Source organism: Elephas maximus, chromosome 19, assembly GCF_024166365.1.
Source record: "Elephas maximus indicus isolate mEleMax1 chromosome 19, mEleMax1 primary haplotype, whole genome shotgun sequence".
NCBI lineage: Eukaryota > Metazoa > Chordata > Mammalia > Proboscidea > Elephantidae > Elephas > Elephas maximus.
Window position 1 is genome coordinate 34,692,387 of NC_064837.1, and position 18,696 is coordinate 34,711,082.

Consider the following 18,696-nt stretch of genomic DNA (forward strand, 5'->3'; position numbering starts at 1 on the left):
CCTCAAAAGACAACAACAATCAACAGGCCTGAGAGCCTGTGAAATAAAGGTATAACATACCTCAGTTCTAAGATCCGTGTTTCCAATATTTGAAAAGTCAGGGCTTCCATTTCATAAAAAAAAAATAAAATGTTAAAAAATAAAACAGCCATGGCATTTTGGGTGTGTGCTTAGTCAGATCTGCCAGATAGGTTCCTATTTGATAGGTATTTCCATTTCCTGGATGGTGGACTGGATCAGCAGATAGGGCATGAGTTTCAGAATCAGAACAAGAGCTAAAATCCCAGCTCTTCCAGTTTAGGACCTTGGGCATGTTGTTTATGCACATGGGCCAGTTTCCTCCTCTATAAAATGGGGATAATATTTGCATCATAGGATTGTTATAAATATTAAACAAATGATGTACGTTGTTGTTGTTAGGAGCCGTTGAGTCAGTTCCTACTCGTAGCGACCCTATGCACAACAGAACGGAACACTGCCTGGTCCTGAGCCATCCTTACAATCGTTGTTATGCTTGAGCTCATTGTTGCAGCCACTGTGTCAATCCACCTCGTTGAGGGTCATCCTCTTTTTCCGCTGACCCTGTACTCTGCCAAGCATGATGTCCTTCTCCAGGGACTGATCCCTCCTGACAACATGTTCAAAGTATGTAAGACGCAGTCTCGCTATCCTTGCCTCTAAGGAGCATTCTGGCTGTACTTCTTCTTCTAAGATGAAATGATGTATAGAAAGAGCAAATCTAATACTTCTCTCCATCCCACTCCCAATTCAAAATAGACGGAGTGATCTGTAATAAAAACAATTCTATTAATATTGACTCCTTACTATGTGCCAGGCACTGGGTGGAATCCTTTGCACAGATTATCTTTTTACTAAGGGAAACCAGTATTTGAACCCAAGTGCTCTGCTTCCAGAGTCTGCCCTGTACTCTGCTCTAGGACATGAGCCACTAATTGGGTTCAGATGAAAACACTTAAGAGCAATTGCTTTTGCAGAAAGCAGCTGCTTATGAGGGTCCAGTGTGAGGGTCTTGGCTGATGTGGCCAGAGATTTGGTCAACAGTGGAGAGGGCCAAGTAACCATTTTGTTCTGCCACTCTACATAGTACTGCTGACTTCCTGCTCCCTGGGGTTAGTTCCGTAGTAGACTAGGCACACAACAGATGTCAAAACACGGGAGAAAAAATGTAGAACAAAATTGAAATTCACACAAAAAAAGAGCAGGCTTGCTGGTCTTACAGAGATTAGAGAAACCCTGAGAGTATGGCCTCTGTACACCCTTTTAACTCAGTACTAAAGTCACTCATGAGGTTCACCCATCAACCAAAGATTAGACAGGTCTATAGGGCCAACAATAACACAAGTGAGGAATGGGCTTCAAAGATCAATTCATGCACAGGAGGCTAATGGGCACACCTGCCCAAAAGCAAAGATGAGAAGGCAGGAAGGGACAGGAAAACTGGACAAATGGAAACAGGGAACCTGCGGCAGAGAAGGGGAGGGTGTTGACACATCACGGGGTTGCCAACCAATGTTACGAAAACAATTTGTGTTTAACTGTTTAATGAGAAACTATTTTGCTCTGTAAACTTACCCCTGAAGCACAATTTAAAAAAATCTTGTTGAATAAATAAATACAAACAATAAACTGATCGTTAATGGTGTAACCATTTAACCTTATGTAGGAAACATTTCACACTAACCTCTACTCCATTTCCCTCTTTAGCATCCTATTGCCTTAAACAAGATTAGGACAAACTGTTAAGTCTTCATGATCACATTAATTCAGTGTCCATCAAGCATTTATTAAGCATCTACTATTAATGGAAGGGGTGCCGAGGATTACATATGTAATCCATCACAGAGCATTAAAAACCAACAACAAAGCCCAGCTTATGGAATACGTGATACTTTCCAGGTAGCACTGACTTTTGTAGCTGTCTTATGTTAATTTTCATTCTCTAAGCCCTTATCTCTTGTTGTAAAAACACAAATAACACATTTGCCAGTTTAATATTTTTCACATGCACAATTTAGTGACATCAATTACATTAATCATGTTGTGCAACCATCACCATTGTCTGTTGTCAACTTTTCCATCACTATAAATGGAAACTCAGTGCTTCCTAAGTGACTCCCCCTTCCCCCACCCTTCCTGTTAACTACTAATCAACTTTGGTCTCTATACATTTGCCTATTCTAGCTATTTCGTATGAGTGAGGTCGTACAATAGTTGTTCTTTTGTGACTGACTTATTTCACTTAGCATAATGTTTTCAAGGTTCAGCCATGTTGTAGCATGTATCAAGACTTCATTTCTCTTTATGGCTGAGTAATATTCCATGGTATGTATGTACGTTTTGTTTATCCATTCATCTGTTGATGGACATTTAGGTTGTTTCCACTTTTTGTGAGCCATTATTTATTAAGCAATCAAGGGCCAACTGGGAAAGTATCATGTGAAGCCACACCAGAATTAACAATGCTGGAGGACGAGGGTAGTCGGTATCTGGAATGTGGCTAGGGGGGAAAACACAGGCCTTTGAAGTCATGTAAGCTTGAGTATGATTTCTGACCTTATCACCAGCAGTAAAAACCTTGAAAAACCTCAGTTTTTTTACAAAATGGAGATAATAAGCATTTGTCATTGCTTTCCCACAGGGTGGTAAGGATTCCTAGGATGACAAGTGTAACGTAACTCATTGCAAGAATGAGTACCTCACTGCAAGGATCCTAAGTAAGGTCACATGGGCAAAGCATCCAACACAGGGTCTGGCACAAACCAGGTACTCAATGTGTATTAGTGGTCTCCCCTCCTGGTCTTTCAGACTGCTCTCCTGGAGAGCCACTGTGGGTGTAAGAGCTTGGAAGGGTGAGGACCCAAGGATTGCTGGCTTGAGACTGTCTCCTACATGTTTTTTCCTCTTGTCCCTGTAGGCAAAAGGCAAACAAGAAAGAACTGATAACAGGAACATCCACTGAAGCAAAACAGGTCACATGAAGAAGATAATCTACTCAAGGACAAATAAAAGTCAACTGTAACTGGGTCCAGACAGGGGGGTAGAAATTCATGGGAAGTAGGAAAGGGATTTTCTGTTTTACGGGGATTAAAAAACCTGTTGCTGTTGATTCCAACTCATGGTGACCCCATGTGTTTGTTATACAGTAGAACTGTTCTATAGGGTTTTCTTGGCTGTAATCTTTACAGAAGCAGAGCACCAGGCCTTTCTTTCTGTGGTGCCACTGGGTGGGTTCAAACTGCCACCCTTTAGTAGTTTTTTTCCTTTTGTACCACCCAGGGAACTTTACAAGAAATAGGCTTTTAAAAGCCTATTACTGGGAATAATGATAACTATTACAGATAGGAAACCCTGGTGGCATAGTGGTTAAGTGCTACAGCTGCTAACCAAGAGGTCGGCAGTTCAAATCTGCCAGGCACTCTTTGGAAACTCTATGGGGCAGTTCTACTCTGTCCTATAGGGTTACTATGAGTCGGAATCGCCTCGACGGTAGTGGGTTTGATTTTTTGGTTTATTACAGATAAAGACTAATTATAATGGCAACTACCATTCACTGACTGCATATGTGCCAGGTAAGGTGTCATGAGCCTTTGTCACTAGCCTTTTTTAAAAAACACTTTACAGATTTGAAAGCTGAGGCTTAATAAGGTCAAACAATTTGCCCAAAGAGCTGTAACCCGAATCCATTGCCATCAAGTCGATTCCGACTCATTGCAACCCTATAGGACAAGGTAGAACTGTCCCCATAGGGTTTCCAAGGAGTGGCTGGTGAATTGGAACTGCTGGGCTTTTGATTAGCAGCCAAGCTCTTAACCACTTGTGCCAAAAGAGCTGTAGGCAGGAACAAATCAAGATCTGTCTGGCTCTTGAAACCACACCATGTGGATAGCAAAAAGGGCTTTGCCCTTTCCTTTACTCTAAGCAAGGGTGTAATCCATTATGAAAACAGGGCTCCTCTGTAAACTGTGCCTTAAACCCATATATTCTCTTCCATATGCTTTTCTTGCCTGACAAAAGGCCAGCTTCAAAGGTACTCTTTTCTTGAAGCTTAAGCATGTTAAACAGAGCCACAAAGAAACCTTGCACATCCTCATTGCAGAACTATCCCCGACAGGCAAGAGAGGGACGAGAACGCGACAGCCCACCATCACTCTAAAACCACGATGGTCTCCACTTGCAAACCCCAAATATCTGGGACAGTGGAGCTGCTTTCAACCAGGCATTTAACTTACGGGAATTCACCTGTTATTGCCCAGGAAAAAAAAAAATTACAGATCAGTAATTGAAATTCTGTGGGCAAAACTACTCAGTGGACCTCTACCCTGAAATGTGTGATAGGAGATCTGAATCTGCCTTTTCTCCAAGTAGTCTTTCCACCACCTGCCTCTCAGGGCATGATCCAATAGTTCCTTGCACAGAGACTGATTCTGGATTTAAGGTTGCCTATGTTTTTCACACCACTTTTTTCATACTGTGGTGGCTTGCGTATTGCTGTTGTACATAAGGCTGCCATGAGTCGGAGTTCTCAGCAGCAGCTGTTTTCCTTTTACAACATGGTCCGCAAAACAAGTCAACTCCTTCTCGCGCTTAACTGAAGAAACAGGGATCAAGAATAATTTTGACTACACCTTACTGTCTGATGCTTGGACTTCAGATTTTACCCTCCTCATAGGATGAATTCCTCTGAAACGTGTGTTTCTGCACTGAGTTTCGGCCACTTGGGACCCTTGGCCTCAATGCACCATTTTAGAATTTAAGAGTCACTTCCCACTGCTGTCTAAGCGCACAGCTTAAGAGGAATTGAAAGGGGATCTTCCAAATGCTGAATGAAGCATCTAGCTCAGTGCATCTCAAACTTTAAGGTGCATAAGAATCACCTGATGATCTCACTGAACTACAGATTCTGATTCAGTAAGTCTAGGTTGGAGCCCAAGCTTCTGCACTTCTAAGCAACTCCCAGGGACACACTTTGAATAGCAAGGGTCTAGCAGACCAAAGAAACCTTGGTGGCGTAGTGGTTAAGAGCTACTATGGCTGCTAACCAAAGGGGTGGCAGTTCAAATCCACCAGGAGCTCCTTGGAAAACCTATGGAGCTCTGTGGGACAGTGGTTAAGCACTTGGCTGCTAACCAAAAGGTTGATGGTTCAAACCCACCAGCCACTCTTTGGAATAAAAGACCTGGCAATCTCCTCCCATAGATTCCCAAAACCTAAACCCACTAACATCAAGTCGAATCTGACTCACCGTGACCCTATAGGACAAAGTAGAATGGCTTCATAGGGTTTCCATGGCTGTATACCCTTACAGAAGCCAACTGCTACATCTTTCTCCTACAAAGCAGCTGGTTGGTTCAAACCACTGACCTTTCGGTTAGTAGCCAAGCATTTTAACTACTGCACTACCAAGGCTCCTCCCATAAAGATTACAGCCTAGGAAACCCTATGGGGCAGTTATACTCTGTCATATAGGGTCTCTATGAGTCTGTGAGCTGACCAAGGTAACAGTCAACTGGATGGTCTCACTTCCCACTGCATTTCAGATGCCATATATCCATTGCCTCACCCAGTGTCTGGAATCTAATAAAATGCTCAAAAATATTAGTTGAAGACAATTTTTCCATATAACTGTGAATATTCATCTCCTTTTTTTTTTGTTAGCCAATCATTCAGAGATGATTGTTGTTGTTGTTGTTAGGTGATGTCAAGTCAGTTCTGACTCATAGTGACTCTATGTATAACAAAACTAAATGTTGCCTGGTCCTGCACTACACTCACAATAGTAGGTATGTGTCAGCCCATTGTTGCAGCCACTGTGTCAATCCATCTTGTTGAGGGTCTTCCTCTTTTTTGCTGACCCTCCACTTTACCAAGAATGGTGTCTTTCTCCAGGGACTGGCCCCTCCTGATAACATGCCCAAAGTAAGCAAGACAAAGTTTCACCATTATCACCTCTAAGAAGCATTCTAGCTATACTTCTTCCAAAACAGATTTGTCCATGGTATATTCAATATTCTTTGCCAACATCATGATTCAAATGCATCAATTCTTCTGCAGTTTTCCCTATTCCAGCTTTTGTGTGCTTATGAAAAAAATTTATGAGGTGACTGAAAATACCCTGGCTTGGGTCAGCTGCACTACCCCCTTTTGGCATGACTTTGTTGTTTATGTCTTTCCCCTGCCCCACACTCAATGCAATCCTATCTCCATAAAAAAAAAAAAAATGATGTCATCAGAATAAACTTGCAGAATACGGAGTTTAGAAAACAGAACTCATGGGTTTCTGATAGCTTAAGTAAGGAGAGGCATTTGCTGATAAGCGAGAGACCTGATTTTTAGTCATTAATTGGCTGGCTGACCTTGGAGAGAATAACCCCTTAGGGTCTCAGGTGACAGATCTGTGAACTGAGTTAAACTAGATAACCTCCTGCAGGCCCGTCAGCACTTTCAATGTTAAATACCAAGATAAAACAGGCTAGGTCAAAGATGACAGATGAGTCCTCCAAAGAGTTAATATTTGAAAACTTTATTTTCTCAAATGAGCACCAACACAGATTGGAAATATGACAGAAACAATGCACTTTTCTCTAATACTGAATCACTATGTACAAATACAGGAAAAGGTGAAGACAAATTATTTGAAAACAATTTTCTTTGTTACTGAAGCAAAGTGACCCGAAAAATGCCAAAAAAAAAAAAAAAAAAAACCCCAAACCCAACAATTCCTGTTTGTAAACACAAGCATAAATAGATTCTGTATTGAAAGATAGTCTCTGCAGGTTGGAAAAAGGGAACTGACTCCCACTTTCACCAAAATGTTATACAAAAACATAGGGGCAGATAGAGTTTGGTAATTCTTGGTTCTTTCTTGGTTTCACCTTTCACTGTCAGTAGATTTCATGACTGTACTTTTGTTTTAAAAATTAAACATCTCTTTCCTCTACCTAGACCACTAGCAAGTTTTCTCATTTGAAGCAGATTCTATTAAAATATGGAAGTTGATTGTGTTCAAGATTTGATTTCCCAGCCTCTTTCCTGAACCTGAGGCAATCTGATCTTAAAAAAAAAAAAAGCTTATTTACCTACAAGGTATGTGTATTTTTTATTAACGGTCTTTCAACTCAAGCCAGTTAAAGTTTAACATGATGTAGCTTCTAAAACAGCTGAAGCCCTGGGATTCATAATTAACACACATCTCAGTGAGAAGCAGAGACCTGACTCTGCTTGATCTTTCAAACAACATACTTCCTTTACAGCTTGTAGAAGTTGAGCACACAGAGAAAGAAAACAGAGCAAATCAGCAACAGCTCCCTGCTCAGGAAAACAAAAACCTCACGGTTTGTGCTGTTGGTCCACTCAGAAACAAAAAACAACCCGAGAGAAAGGGAAGAAAAACTGTATGCGCACGCAGTGTAAACTGTAGTTAGTGTCCCCAGTAAAAAGAGAAAAACAGGAGGCACAATCCAAAGCGCTTTTTTTCCCCCCTCACACACACACACAATAAAAAACAAGATTCCACTTAGTTGGAAATTTCTCCCAACAAGAAGAATCACTCAAAGTTGTTACTAAGTTTACTTGATTTTATTTATTTTCTTTTCTAGCCAATACTGGTGCAAGGAAATATTTCACCTCTCAACCTGGTAATGTACTGCAGAGTCTGTTCCACTGGAAAAAAATGCAGAGAGGCAGTGTTTTATTGCCTCGGTCCTGACTAAAATGATAGACCTTTAAAAAATAAAAAGTTTATTGGTGATAACTGTTTCCCTTAAAATGTACTTCAAGAAATGCAGAGGAAACCATAGAATTTACAAACGAAAATAAAAAGTGCTCTCAGGGGATCTGAGAAAACAGCACCAAATATATTATTTAAAAAATTAAATATTATTTACAAAAGTATATTTCACAAGCAACTGTTTATATATATCAACTTGAAAATCTTTTTATAAAGGGGACACCTCTTTTGCACACGCTGGTCCACCAGTGCAAATTGACGTTAGTGATCTTCCTGTGATAGGAGCTAGGGCAGTACCTGGTCAGGCCCAGCTGAGAACTGGGGGCATCAAGTTCAGCTATATCTTGATTCATGTCAAATCAACCCACCAGCAGCCAGAGACTAATATCCCCTGGGGATCTAGTTGTAATCCATGGCAGCCAAGGCCATACAACCTAGGGTGGCACAGGGGAGATGGAACTAGATAGACAGAGAGTCTGCCAGCTGGACTTCAGTTCAAAATGAAGGCAGCTGCTGGCTGAGGTATAAGACTTCATGCCTTTTCCCTTCTCAGCTCTCTCTTTCCCTTTTCCCTGTCCCCCTTCCCCCTACCCAAACATACTCCAATTCCTTGAACCTACCAGGGGTGAACGGACGAGGTCTTTGGTTATGCTCTGAGTTGATAATTTGGTGAGGAAATTAAAGAATGAACTGACTGAGGCCATGAGTTGATGCATTTCCATCGCTCAGCTGTGGCCCCTCCAATACTGCTAGACTTCAGATAAACAAGCCGTGAATGGAGCTGAAGTTAAAAGAAGCACTTTTGGTTTCACTGACACAAAGGGAAAGCCTAATGAATTTTTTCTTTCCTGTAGTTTCAAGAAAAACAATACCCTACTCAGATCTCTCACACCAAATATGGTGCCATGCACCCATTGGATTCTCAATTGATACTAATTGAATAAAACCAGAATCAGGGTCTGAATGGAGCCTGCTCTGATCCTGCAGCAGCCAGAGGCTCCATCCCCAAGGAAACACAGTGGCATATTGGTCTCCTTCTCTGTCCCTTGAAAATTCTAGGGCATCCCATGTCAGTATCTATTTGTCACTACATTTAACCCCCATTTTCTTTTTATGGAAAGGAGTATCAATGTCTGGACTTACCCTGAGCAAAGGAGCTAATCAAAATTCATAAACAAAGCCTGCTTCCTTCAGGGGAGATAGAGAAGGGGGGAAATCCATGATTTCTGTGTTGGCAAGCCAGTTTGGGAATGTGAAAGTTGAAAATGTTTTTTGTTGAGATCTTGAAGCCTGGGAGCCAGAAGAACTGTTACTCTGGGCGCAGAAATGAAATACTTCTTCTGAACCTCAGTGAAGTGGGGAGAACAGCTTACTTCCTCAATCTCCAGGGCTGCTAAAGCACAAGGGAGATCTGGGCAAGAAACCTTTGGGAAGAAAGTTTTACTTCTAGGACTCCTTTTTGTGTTACAGCAGGGAGTCTAGTACTAACCTGCAGCTACCTTGCTTCCTGTCAGTCCTGCCCTCTGTCACAGCAGGGCAGGACCACACCCTTCCTGTGTCTCCCATTTTGTAACCAGCACAGAGAGACACAAAAAGGCATTTCCACCATGGACTCACTCCCTGCGAAAACTGGGTTCTGCTGCAGAAGCAATTCTGAACATGTTCTGGGCTGGCTGCTTTAATCTTGGATAATCAATTTCACAGATTCTTGTCTCCATAAATTCACTCCTTTGTGACTTTTAAGGTAAACTTTCCTATAGGATCAGCCTACTTAGAGAACGAGATGCTGAGAATTATCTAACACACATATTAGCATAATATTTTCAGCCTAAGAAATGAAATTAACTCAGTTAAATATGTCTCCCATCATGCACCGTGTGCTGGCTGGATTGCTTTAAAACACACTTCACGGTGTTGATTAAATCTAACAAACCCCTCTTTCTCTCATGAGCCTTAGACGGATTTGTTCTCTACTTTCGTAGTATCATGAAGTTTGGATGAGGCGGTGGAGGGTGGGATGCATAATACCGGAACTGGTAACCTGAAGTTTGACACTGCTGCTGGGCCACACTGACGGGAGCTTTTTCTCCACATAAGACATTTTAAGTCTACGAAGAACTAGGGGCATGAAGAATCCACCTGCCAGGTTATCACTAAGCTCAAAGCCTTGGGCTTATGTTTTCCGCAATCTACAGTGATAGAAATGGAGAAAAACACCCAAAACTCCATGTACAAAGAATTGCTGACCCCACTGAAGCCCATGTATGCCCAAAGAAGAAAGCTGCACCTAACTTGTAATGGTTCGAATCTAAACTATTTCAGGCACTGCCTGCAACACCCCGTTCCTTGCCACATTGCTCTTATTAAGGGTCAGAGAAAAGGTCAAACAGGCAGAATTGCTAACTGGTTTTACTTTTTAGTTTTCTGGCCCCATGTCTGAGCTGTTTCTGCGGGCGCTCCCAAACTCCAGCCCCCTTTGTTCCCTGCTGTCCTTAATTACCAATTTTACTTGGTTGTCAGTCAAAGCCTTTGGGATATTTGGATCTTGCACCCATAACAAATGGCAATCCCCTCTCCCCTTATCTAAAGTGGCTGAAGAGGCAAAGAGGAAGGGAACCTCGAGGCGCAGCGAGGCTTAAGAATCATCAAAACCCATTTGGGTTCACCCGAGTCACTGATTGCTGCCAGGCCACTTCCCAACTCAGCCCAGGAGAACCAGGGGTTTGCCCCATCAGCTGGAATTAGGGCCACTTCTTGTGCTCATTTGCTAACCTGGCACATTTGGTGTCAGGAACAGAAGCTTCTGGTCAGAGAGAATGCACTCATGAGGTATTTTTTTCTTTTTGTCCTTTTAGACAAGTTGGTTATTTCAAGCCTAGATTACCAGGTCTCTAGGAGCAGCACAATTTTGTCCTTACCTCCACCCTCCCACCCCTACCTACTCCCAGGACCCTCAGGGTTCCCCCTTTCCTCCTTCCTCTCAACCCTGTGCCACTGCACTCCTGACAAGAGGCCATCGGGCAGCTCTTGCATGGGCCCTAGGACCCCTATCAAGGTGGGCTGCCACCATGCAGTCGGGCATCCGTTCATTCTGTTGTTTTGTTTTTAGCCAACACTAGAACAGAGAGAGAAGCCAGGATCAACTCACAAACAGATACAAAGCAAAGAGACAGAGAGACAGCGATTTAGAGGCCAGTCACCAGAAAGATGTCGTCAGGGTGGGAGGATGCCCCAGATGGCAAGGCCTCTAAATGGATGGAACCAAGTGTTCAGTCACTCTCTCACGCTTGGGTAGAATGTTCAGTTGGATGGCGTTCACGTGGACACTGGGTTAGGGGGACTTCTCCAATCAGTCCCAGCCATTGTCCTTGATCATGTGTGCTAACTCAATGATGTATTTGCCTTCTTTATACTTCTGGCTGCTTTCAAAGGCATGTTCCTAGAAAACAGAGAGGAAAGAAAAAAGATGTTGAATGACGAAAGATAAGCAGCTGATTTTTGTAGCACAGAAGCAGAGGCAGTGCCAATGACAGGGGTTAGGACCACTGAGGTCTGGTCCCGGTTTTACCCAGACTCACTGACAGAATTCCTACCAATCAAGCACTCCGTGTCCCCTTCACTCACCTGCAGAATGGAGGGAGAAAACACTAGGATTTTCTCAATATTACAACAAAACTTCTGCAGGATATTTGCTCAGCCAAGTCTTTGCTCAAATGTCACCATCTCAACAAGGTCTTTCCCAACTATACTCCTTAAATCACAACTTTCACCCCAGAACTCCCTCTGCCCCTTTTCCCTTCTTTCTTTTTCCCAAAGCACTTTATCCCTTTCAAACATACACTATAATCTGCATATATTTTCTTTATTGCCTGTCTCCCACTACTAGTATATAAACTTAATAGAGGCAGAGATTTTCGTATGTTTTGCTCATTGCTGTATCACTAGTGCCTAAAAGACTGCCTGACACACAGGTCTTCAATAAATAATTGCCAAATAACTGTGTGTGTGTAGATATACATACATATATGTGTATGTATAGATATATCACACACACAGTCATGCAACACCTAACGGCCACAATATGTTCTATGAAATCGGATGTTACGTGATTTCAATGTTGTGTGAACACCATATTATATACTTAGCAAGGCTATATGAGATACCTTTTGTTTTACTTCGAAATTGATACTTCTCCTATGCCTCTTGCTGCTGCTACCACTAGCACTGGTTTTGCAGCATTTGGGAGCCATGATGCACTTCACAGTAATATTTTCTAAAGAAAATTAAACAGAGGTGACAACACTCTAACATAGGCGTTTATATGGCTATAACCTATGTGTTATAGGTTATGTATGTACTGTACCATTATATACCTGGCAGCATAATCACTTCGTATGTAAGAGAAATGAGATACACATGTTGTACGTGGGAAGCTGTTGTGTTTGCTATGTCCAGTTACGTCTGCTACATCCCGTTCTCCCATCAAGATTTCTGAACTCTACCGCAGGCACCCTTTTAACTCAGTACGGAAGTCACTCCTGAGGTTCCCCCTTCAGCCAAAGATTAGACAGGCCCATAAAACAAAATGAGACTAAATGAGCACACCAGCCCAGCTGCAAGGACAAGAAGGCAAGCGGGGATAGGAAAGCTGGTAATGGGGAAACCAAGGTCAAGAAGGGGTGAGTTTTGACACATTGTGGGGTTGGCAACCAATGCAGCAAATCAATACCTGTATTGATTGTTCGATGAGAAACTAATTTGCCCTGTTAACCTTCATCTAAAGCACAATTTTAAAAAAATCTTATGGGACCACAGACATATATGCAGTCGGACATTGCCCGAACAGATGTTATGCAGCACATGACTATGTATTACCTTAGGGTGTTCTGCTTTCTGATGCTAACCAGCAGTGTGCCCTACAGATGTACCCACATAAAGTTTCTGTGCCATTCCCACCAGTTTCTAGGAACACAGGAAAGTCTCCTTATACTTTTAAACTATACTTTGTTATGCTTAGAGAAAAGGCATTTAGCAAGAGAAGCAAAGTACTGTGAGGCCAAATAGTCTCCTTTTTATTTCGTTTATCTTGCTGTTTCTATGTCAGATGTGTTAAGCCTGCTTTTCCTGCAGTGTCTCTCTCCAGGAAAGACAGGTGCTGTATAAACTCCAGGCTGGAGAAGCTGGCAGCCCTCAGGACCTACCTGACTGCCAGGCCCCCAAGGGAAAACTCAATGCAAACCACCTGGCAGGTTACCTTTCTGAACTTACAACATCGTGGGCTCTCCCAGCTAATAAGCCCCACAGAATTAAGTTCTGCATAGGTGCAGGATAAAGGAGCTGTTATATTCACATAAGAGCATCTTGGTATATCATCTGAAAAACACCAGTCATTGCAGTCATCACATGGCTCATGTGCACAAGCAGAGGATGTCAGCTCTTCCTCCAGAGTCTACTGAATTAGTTAGAAACGAAATCCCACAGTCAATAGTAGGGCAGTATCTGTATGAACTGCGTGTCTTGCTCTAGACCTCGGGGGCTTTCGGTTTCAGAAAGAGAATTCAGACTCGGGCCTCTTGCTTTGAGGAAAGAATCATTCCACAAAGTAGAGAGGGGACTGGAGGGGAAATGAGAATGTGCAAACACACCACACACCTACAAGAGCTGTGGGCTCAGCAGAAATTTCTCTGACACTTCATTACTCCCCAGCTGTGTGTCTGTGTGTGCACATACACAAGAACAAGAGTCAGGAATAACGCCTATTGTCACATACTAGCGTGTTCAGGGTAGGGGGAGAAGAAAGCAAAATTGGGAGAACGAGGGTATCTTTATTAAGCAAAAAGACAACAGCCCCAAGCTTCACAGGCATCTTGAAAATGTCAGAACTGGACTCCAGGAGGAAGCATACTAGATTTGGGGTCTAAACACCAGTACTGAATTCAGACTCTCCCACTTCCCAGTGATGGAAGCATCACTTAACCACTCAGACTTCCCGTTCACTCATTTGTAATATGGGGATAATTACACCTACTTCACAAGGTTGCTGTGACAGAAGAAAAACAAAGCATTGGGCCTGGTGTATACAAGGTGATGAATATGTATCAGATGAGTGAAGAGAAGGTGACAGACATTCCTAGTTAGCCATGGAGTCAGAGGAATGGCCCTTCCTAGATGTTTCCCTCTTGTCCTAAGCATATCACTACACTTGTCAAGTTGTTTTCTCTTTAGCATGTCACCTTCCTCCCTGGCATCATGACTGTAAACACCCTGAGGGCAAGAACTGAATCTCATCCACTTTGTATCTATATCCAGCACTGACCAGGGCTTGGGCATGTCCAAGGCTTTCAATAAAGGTTTGTCAAATGAGTGAATTGCCTTACTTGAACCACAGGTGAGGAGACAAAACTAACCAACTTAGGTTTATCTTTTGTCTGTAATCCAGCCCATCCCCAGTAGATAAGATGGCCAAGAGGTTACAAAACAGAAGGAAAGGGTAGAACATTTCTGGATAATCACAACCAGAACTGTGGTCCCCAGATCACCCAGAGGTGGCCTTCAGGCAGGACGGAGGGCGCCAGGGTCAGTTTCTCCCATAAGGAATAACCAAGCCCACCAGGGAGGCTGTGGTTAAACCATCTCAGCATCACAAAACACATCTTCTGGATTTCTTCCTTCTGATCCTGAATATTTCAGTGAAGACATAAAAAATGGAATCTATCCCCTTTGTCCCAAAGGTGGTACCGCCAAAGTCACTGTGGTAGTTTTTACTATTCCTTCAGGCTCCTTCTGAAGCCAATGGCAGGTCACATTGGGTGGCAAGATACTGAGAGGATGAGAAATTTGAGAGATTTTACATTGAATGAATTGTCCTCCCAGATGCAGCAAGATTAATGTTTCAATATCCCATAATGACAGAGAGGGCAGAAAAGAATATTGTGCATGTGTTTATATACACAGTCTGAAAAGGAACTAATTGTAACAATAACAATAATACCAGTACACTTCTATTGGAAACTGACTCCAGCTTCCCAGATGTCACTTTACCACTAGCCAGAGGGACTGTGGGGACTCTGTTTATAGTTGTGTAGTGACCACAATGTGAGGCAGCACAATCAGCCCCCAGTGTTAGAGCAGCAGGTCCCTGCCCTTCCCTCCTCTTACCCTGACAAATGATTACTCAGCTCTCCTAGGCCCTAAAAGGACATTAAAATGTTTTGTTGAGTTAAAGAATAAAAGAATGGTTGTCCAATTGGGAGAGTGCAACCATGACTGTATCTGAAGGTGGTGATTAATTAAGATAATGTTTGATGGTGCCTGGCACAGGGCCTAGGACCTAGTAGATGTTCTAGGAACCTTTACTGGAGGCATCAAAGTGTAGTGGTTAAGAGCATGGACTCTACTACCTTGATTCCAAACCTGGTTTGGTCATTTAATGGCTAGGTAACCTTGGACATACTATTTAGCCTCCCTAAGCCTCGGTTTCTCCATTTATGTAATAGGGATAAAAACTGTACCTACCCTCTAGGACTTCCTGAAGAATAAATAAAATAATGCGTGCCTAGTGCATAACTGTCAGTAAATGCTATGTGCTATTATTGTTATTTATTAAATCAAAAGGCAGAGGAAGAAGTGTGTGTGTGTGTGTCTGAGGGGCAGGTGCGAAGGAATGAGTAGGTGGAGGGGAGTGTCCGAAGAATGAGCATGGCAGACAGTGAGTGTGCTGGGATATGCTCTCTGTGCTCAGTTTCCTGTCCTGGCCTAGGACAACCCCACATCCATGGGAAGCAAGGAGAAGAAAGCACTGTTCTAGTGTGAGACTCTAAGCTATTCCCTTCATAGGCCTCTTTCCACCAACCAGACTCCTCAGTACTTACATATTTCCAGCCCAGAGTGGTTTTGCAGTTTTCACAGTAAATGTCTGCAACTGCGTGCAGTCCTGTTAGCAACACTCGCTCTTCTGCAGGCCCACAGCCCACATTAACTCTATGCCAAGGGACAGAAAAAGAGACAGCAGGTAGTCAGTCACGAGTACATCATTAGTCATTCCAGCTGCGCTTCCCACGAAAAATTAACTGGACAAGGCTGCCCCAGGGGAAACCAAGACCGCAAAGAGCATGGTGTATAGCTGAAATCAATATCAACCCCAAAAGTTAGCCACGTGGAAATGTCTCCATGTGAATGGATTTCCTATCTCCAAGTTCTGATTCAGTCGGTCAACTAAAAATAAGTCTGTATGGTTGAGACTTTGCTTGGAATTTATGTAATTTTTCTAACAAATGCTTTTAATCTTGTGACTTAAGGGAACTAACTGGCAACCATGCTGTAAAGTCCAGAGCCACAAGCACAGGGTCTCAAATCTTAGTTAAAACGAGAACCACATCAAGAGGACTGAATGCAGCTGAAGATGGGAACATGTACAGTCTCTGCCCTGATTCCAATGTGCCTACTGGGGGAAGTGGGTATGCTATTTTTAGCCAAAGATGCTGCCCAAAAAACTTACCACAAGTGACTGACTACCAAATGGGGAGAGTAATACTCCACGGAGTTTTTCATTGTGGCAGAGAAGGCAGACCCCACTGTTTCATTACTGTACAGGGTTGTTTTCCCCATCCCTCAAAATTTGTACCAAAAAACAGAGACACTCACACTGAATTAAAGAGGTATGCCCGTCCTTGACTTCCTTGGAACGACTGAAATGCAAGAAAACAAATCAATAGTTAGACATCCACTTCACCCACCCATTCGGGAAACCAGCCCCAAACCACCAACAACCGTGACCTTCCAGAATTGACACAGAAAAAGGAAGCTCTGAGCCAGTTAACAGTCCAGCTGGCAGATGGCATGGGGGGGGAGGAGAAGGCAGAATAAACAAAGCTACAGAGCTCAGACCAGCCCAGGTAAGAATATGGAAAAAAAAAAAAAAAGCAGCACCAAACTCCACAACGTCATTAAAAATTTCTTCCCTCCTGGCACCGCCTCACATAATTAATCCACCTGAGGTAATTAAGCCACACTGGCCTTTCCTGGTCCCACTTGTTCTGGGCCATCTGTGCAGGCCACAGCTTTCCTAAGGTTGGCTAGGGCACGGAAGCCGATAAAGCACTTCTGCTCACCCTTTCAGTTCAGCTCTGCAGAAGGCAGCAGAGAACCCCCAACACGAGACTAAACTACCAAATGCTCACTTACTTACTAGTCTCCCCTTCTCATAGACCTTAAGTGCCATGACAGTCACAATCCTCCTAAATGGGAGCATGGGAGCTCTCCTTTTGCAGAGTAAGCAACTTGATCTTTAGATTACAGAAATGGCTCATTAAGCAGCAATCCCGTTTTAAAACTCTAGCTTAAACCTGAGCTTCTCTTTTCCGGCCGAAGGGTGGCAGGGAGCAGCTGAAACGGGAGCCGCAGCTTACCATGTAACTTGGCATCTACTTCCATTAACACAGGCCTTCTCCGTGTTCTCCTGCTCTGGTTACACAGGACATGAGCCAGCCGTGTTCTGCACTGCTGCCTGCATTTTTAATACGGTCTGATAATCATATCCTGATTTAAACATCCTAGTCATCTCTGAAAAACCACTCTAAAATGAACGAATGAATGAATGAGCAAGCAAGCAACTCCCATGACCTCTGTTACTCTAGTGACTGAAAAAATCCAGGCTGACTGGTTAACAGATGACCAGGGGGTGGGAGAGCACCAGACAGGGCACAGACCACTGCACATGAGACAGTCGTTTTGCCAGACACAGGACTTCAGCATTCAGTGTCGCCAGTCAGAAAGGTCGAATTCTTTACTTGTGGAAAAATTGCCTTTGGGGCAGCTGGCTTATTGGTTGCCTCCAACATTCAAAAGCACAGGAGCCTTCACTCCCAGGTATAGCCACAAGGTTCAGATGTAAACCAACTCTCTCTTTCCTCTGGGTCTTGAAACATCCCTAGGGAACAGAAGAGCTCCCAGGCCAGGACTGAGCAGCTGTGAGTTTCACAGCCTCAAAACCTGGAATCTAGAAGTCCATGCCAAGTGTTTGGATGAGATGATGCCCCAGGAGCAAAGACCATAGATTTGGAGAGATCAAGGACGGCCAAGGTAGCAACAGCCCTTCACAATCTGGTCCTGCCAACCTCTCCAGCTTTGTCTCTTATACTTTCTCATTGCGTCCTTTGTTCTAGTCAGGCTGAACCATATGCAGTTCCTGGAACTTGAATTTCACCAATTTTGCTCACGCTGTTCCTTCTGAAGAGGAGGTTCTTCCCCCCCCGACAAGTCCTTCCCCTCTTTCGTAAAGCTTCCCCAGACCCCTCCCAGGACAGGCACCAATGTTCTAGACTCTTCTTGTTCACCATGTTTTTCTTTTTCTTAGCACTTAGCATCCTACGTTTAAATTGTTTATTTGTACAACTCCCCGATTAAACTGTGAGCTCCTTGAGGCCACGTCTTCAATCTCTCTGAACCCCCAGCACACAGCATGTGAATCTGGCACACAATCAACATTTATTGCAAGAGTGGGTTGCCTCTGATTTCTTTTGTTGTCATTTTTTCTTTAAGCAGCTTTATTAAGGTATAACTGACATATACTAAATAACACATATTTATAGCCTACAATTTGGTGAGTTTTGATATCAATATACATCTGTGAAACCATCGCCACAATCAAGATTATGGACATATCCACCACCCCCAAGTTTCCTCCTGCCCCTCTGTAATCCATTCTTCCTTCCTCTCCTCGCTTCCTCTCTTCCCATTCACAGGTAATCACTGCTTTGTCACTATAGTTGGCATTTTCTAGAATTTTACATAGATGGAACCACAGACTATGTAATCTTTTTTGTCTGGCTTCTTTCACTCACAGTGGTGATCTTCTGCCTTTATTTTTGACATATACTGACTACTGTTGTTTTTATACTACATGATGTCAATAGTGAGGCTGGTCTTCTAAAAATAAGTGGGATCTTTAC

The 18,696-nt window shown here is 43.1% G+C and overlaps 1 protein-coding gene across 4 annotated transcripts in view; it reads right to left on the reverse strand.

Moving 5' to 3' along the window:
- Nucleotides 1–6,566: 6,566 nt before the first annotated feature.
- Nucleotides 6,567–18,696, reverse strand: part of YPEL2 (yippee like 2) — a 65,822-nt gene continuing 53,692 nt past the window's right edge. For all 4 annotated transcript variants that reach the window (XM_049859102.1, XM_049859104.1, XM_049859105.1 and 1 more), the window contains 3 exons: nt 16,391–16,434; nt 15,619–15,727; nt 6,567–11,186 (listed from right to left, as the gene is read on the reverse strand). In XM_049859102.1, coding sequence (XP_049715059.1) covers nt 11,097–11,186; nt 15,619–15,727; nt 16,391–16,434 — 243 coding nt within the window. In that variant the 3' untranslated portion in view covers nt 6,567–11,096. The remainder of the gene's footprint in view (nt 11,187–15,618; nt 15,728–16,390; nt 16,435–18,696) is intronic.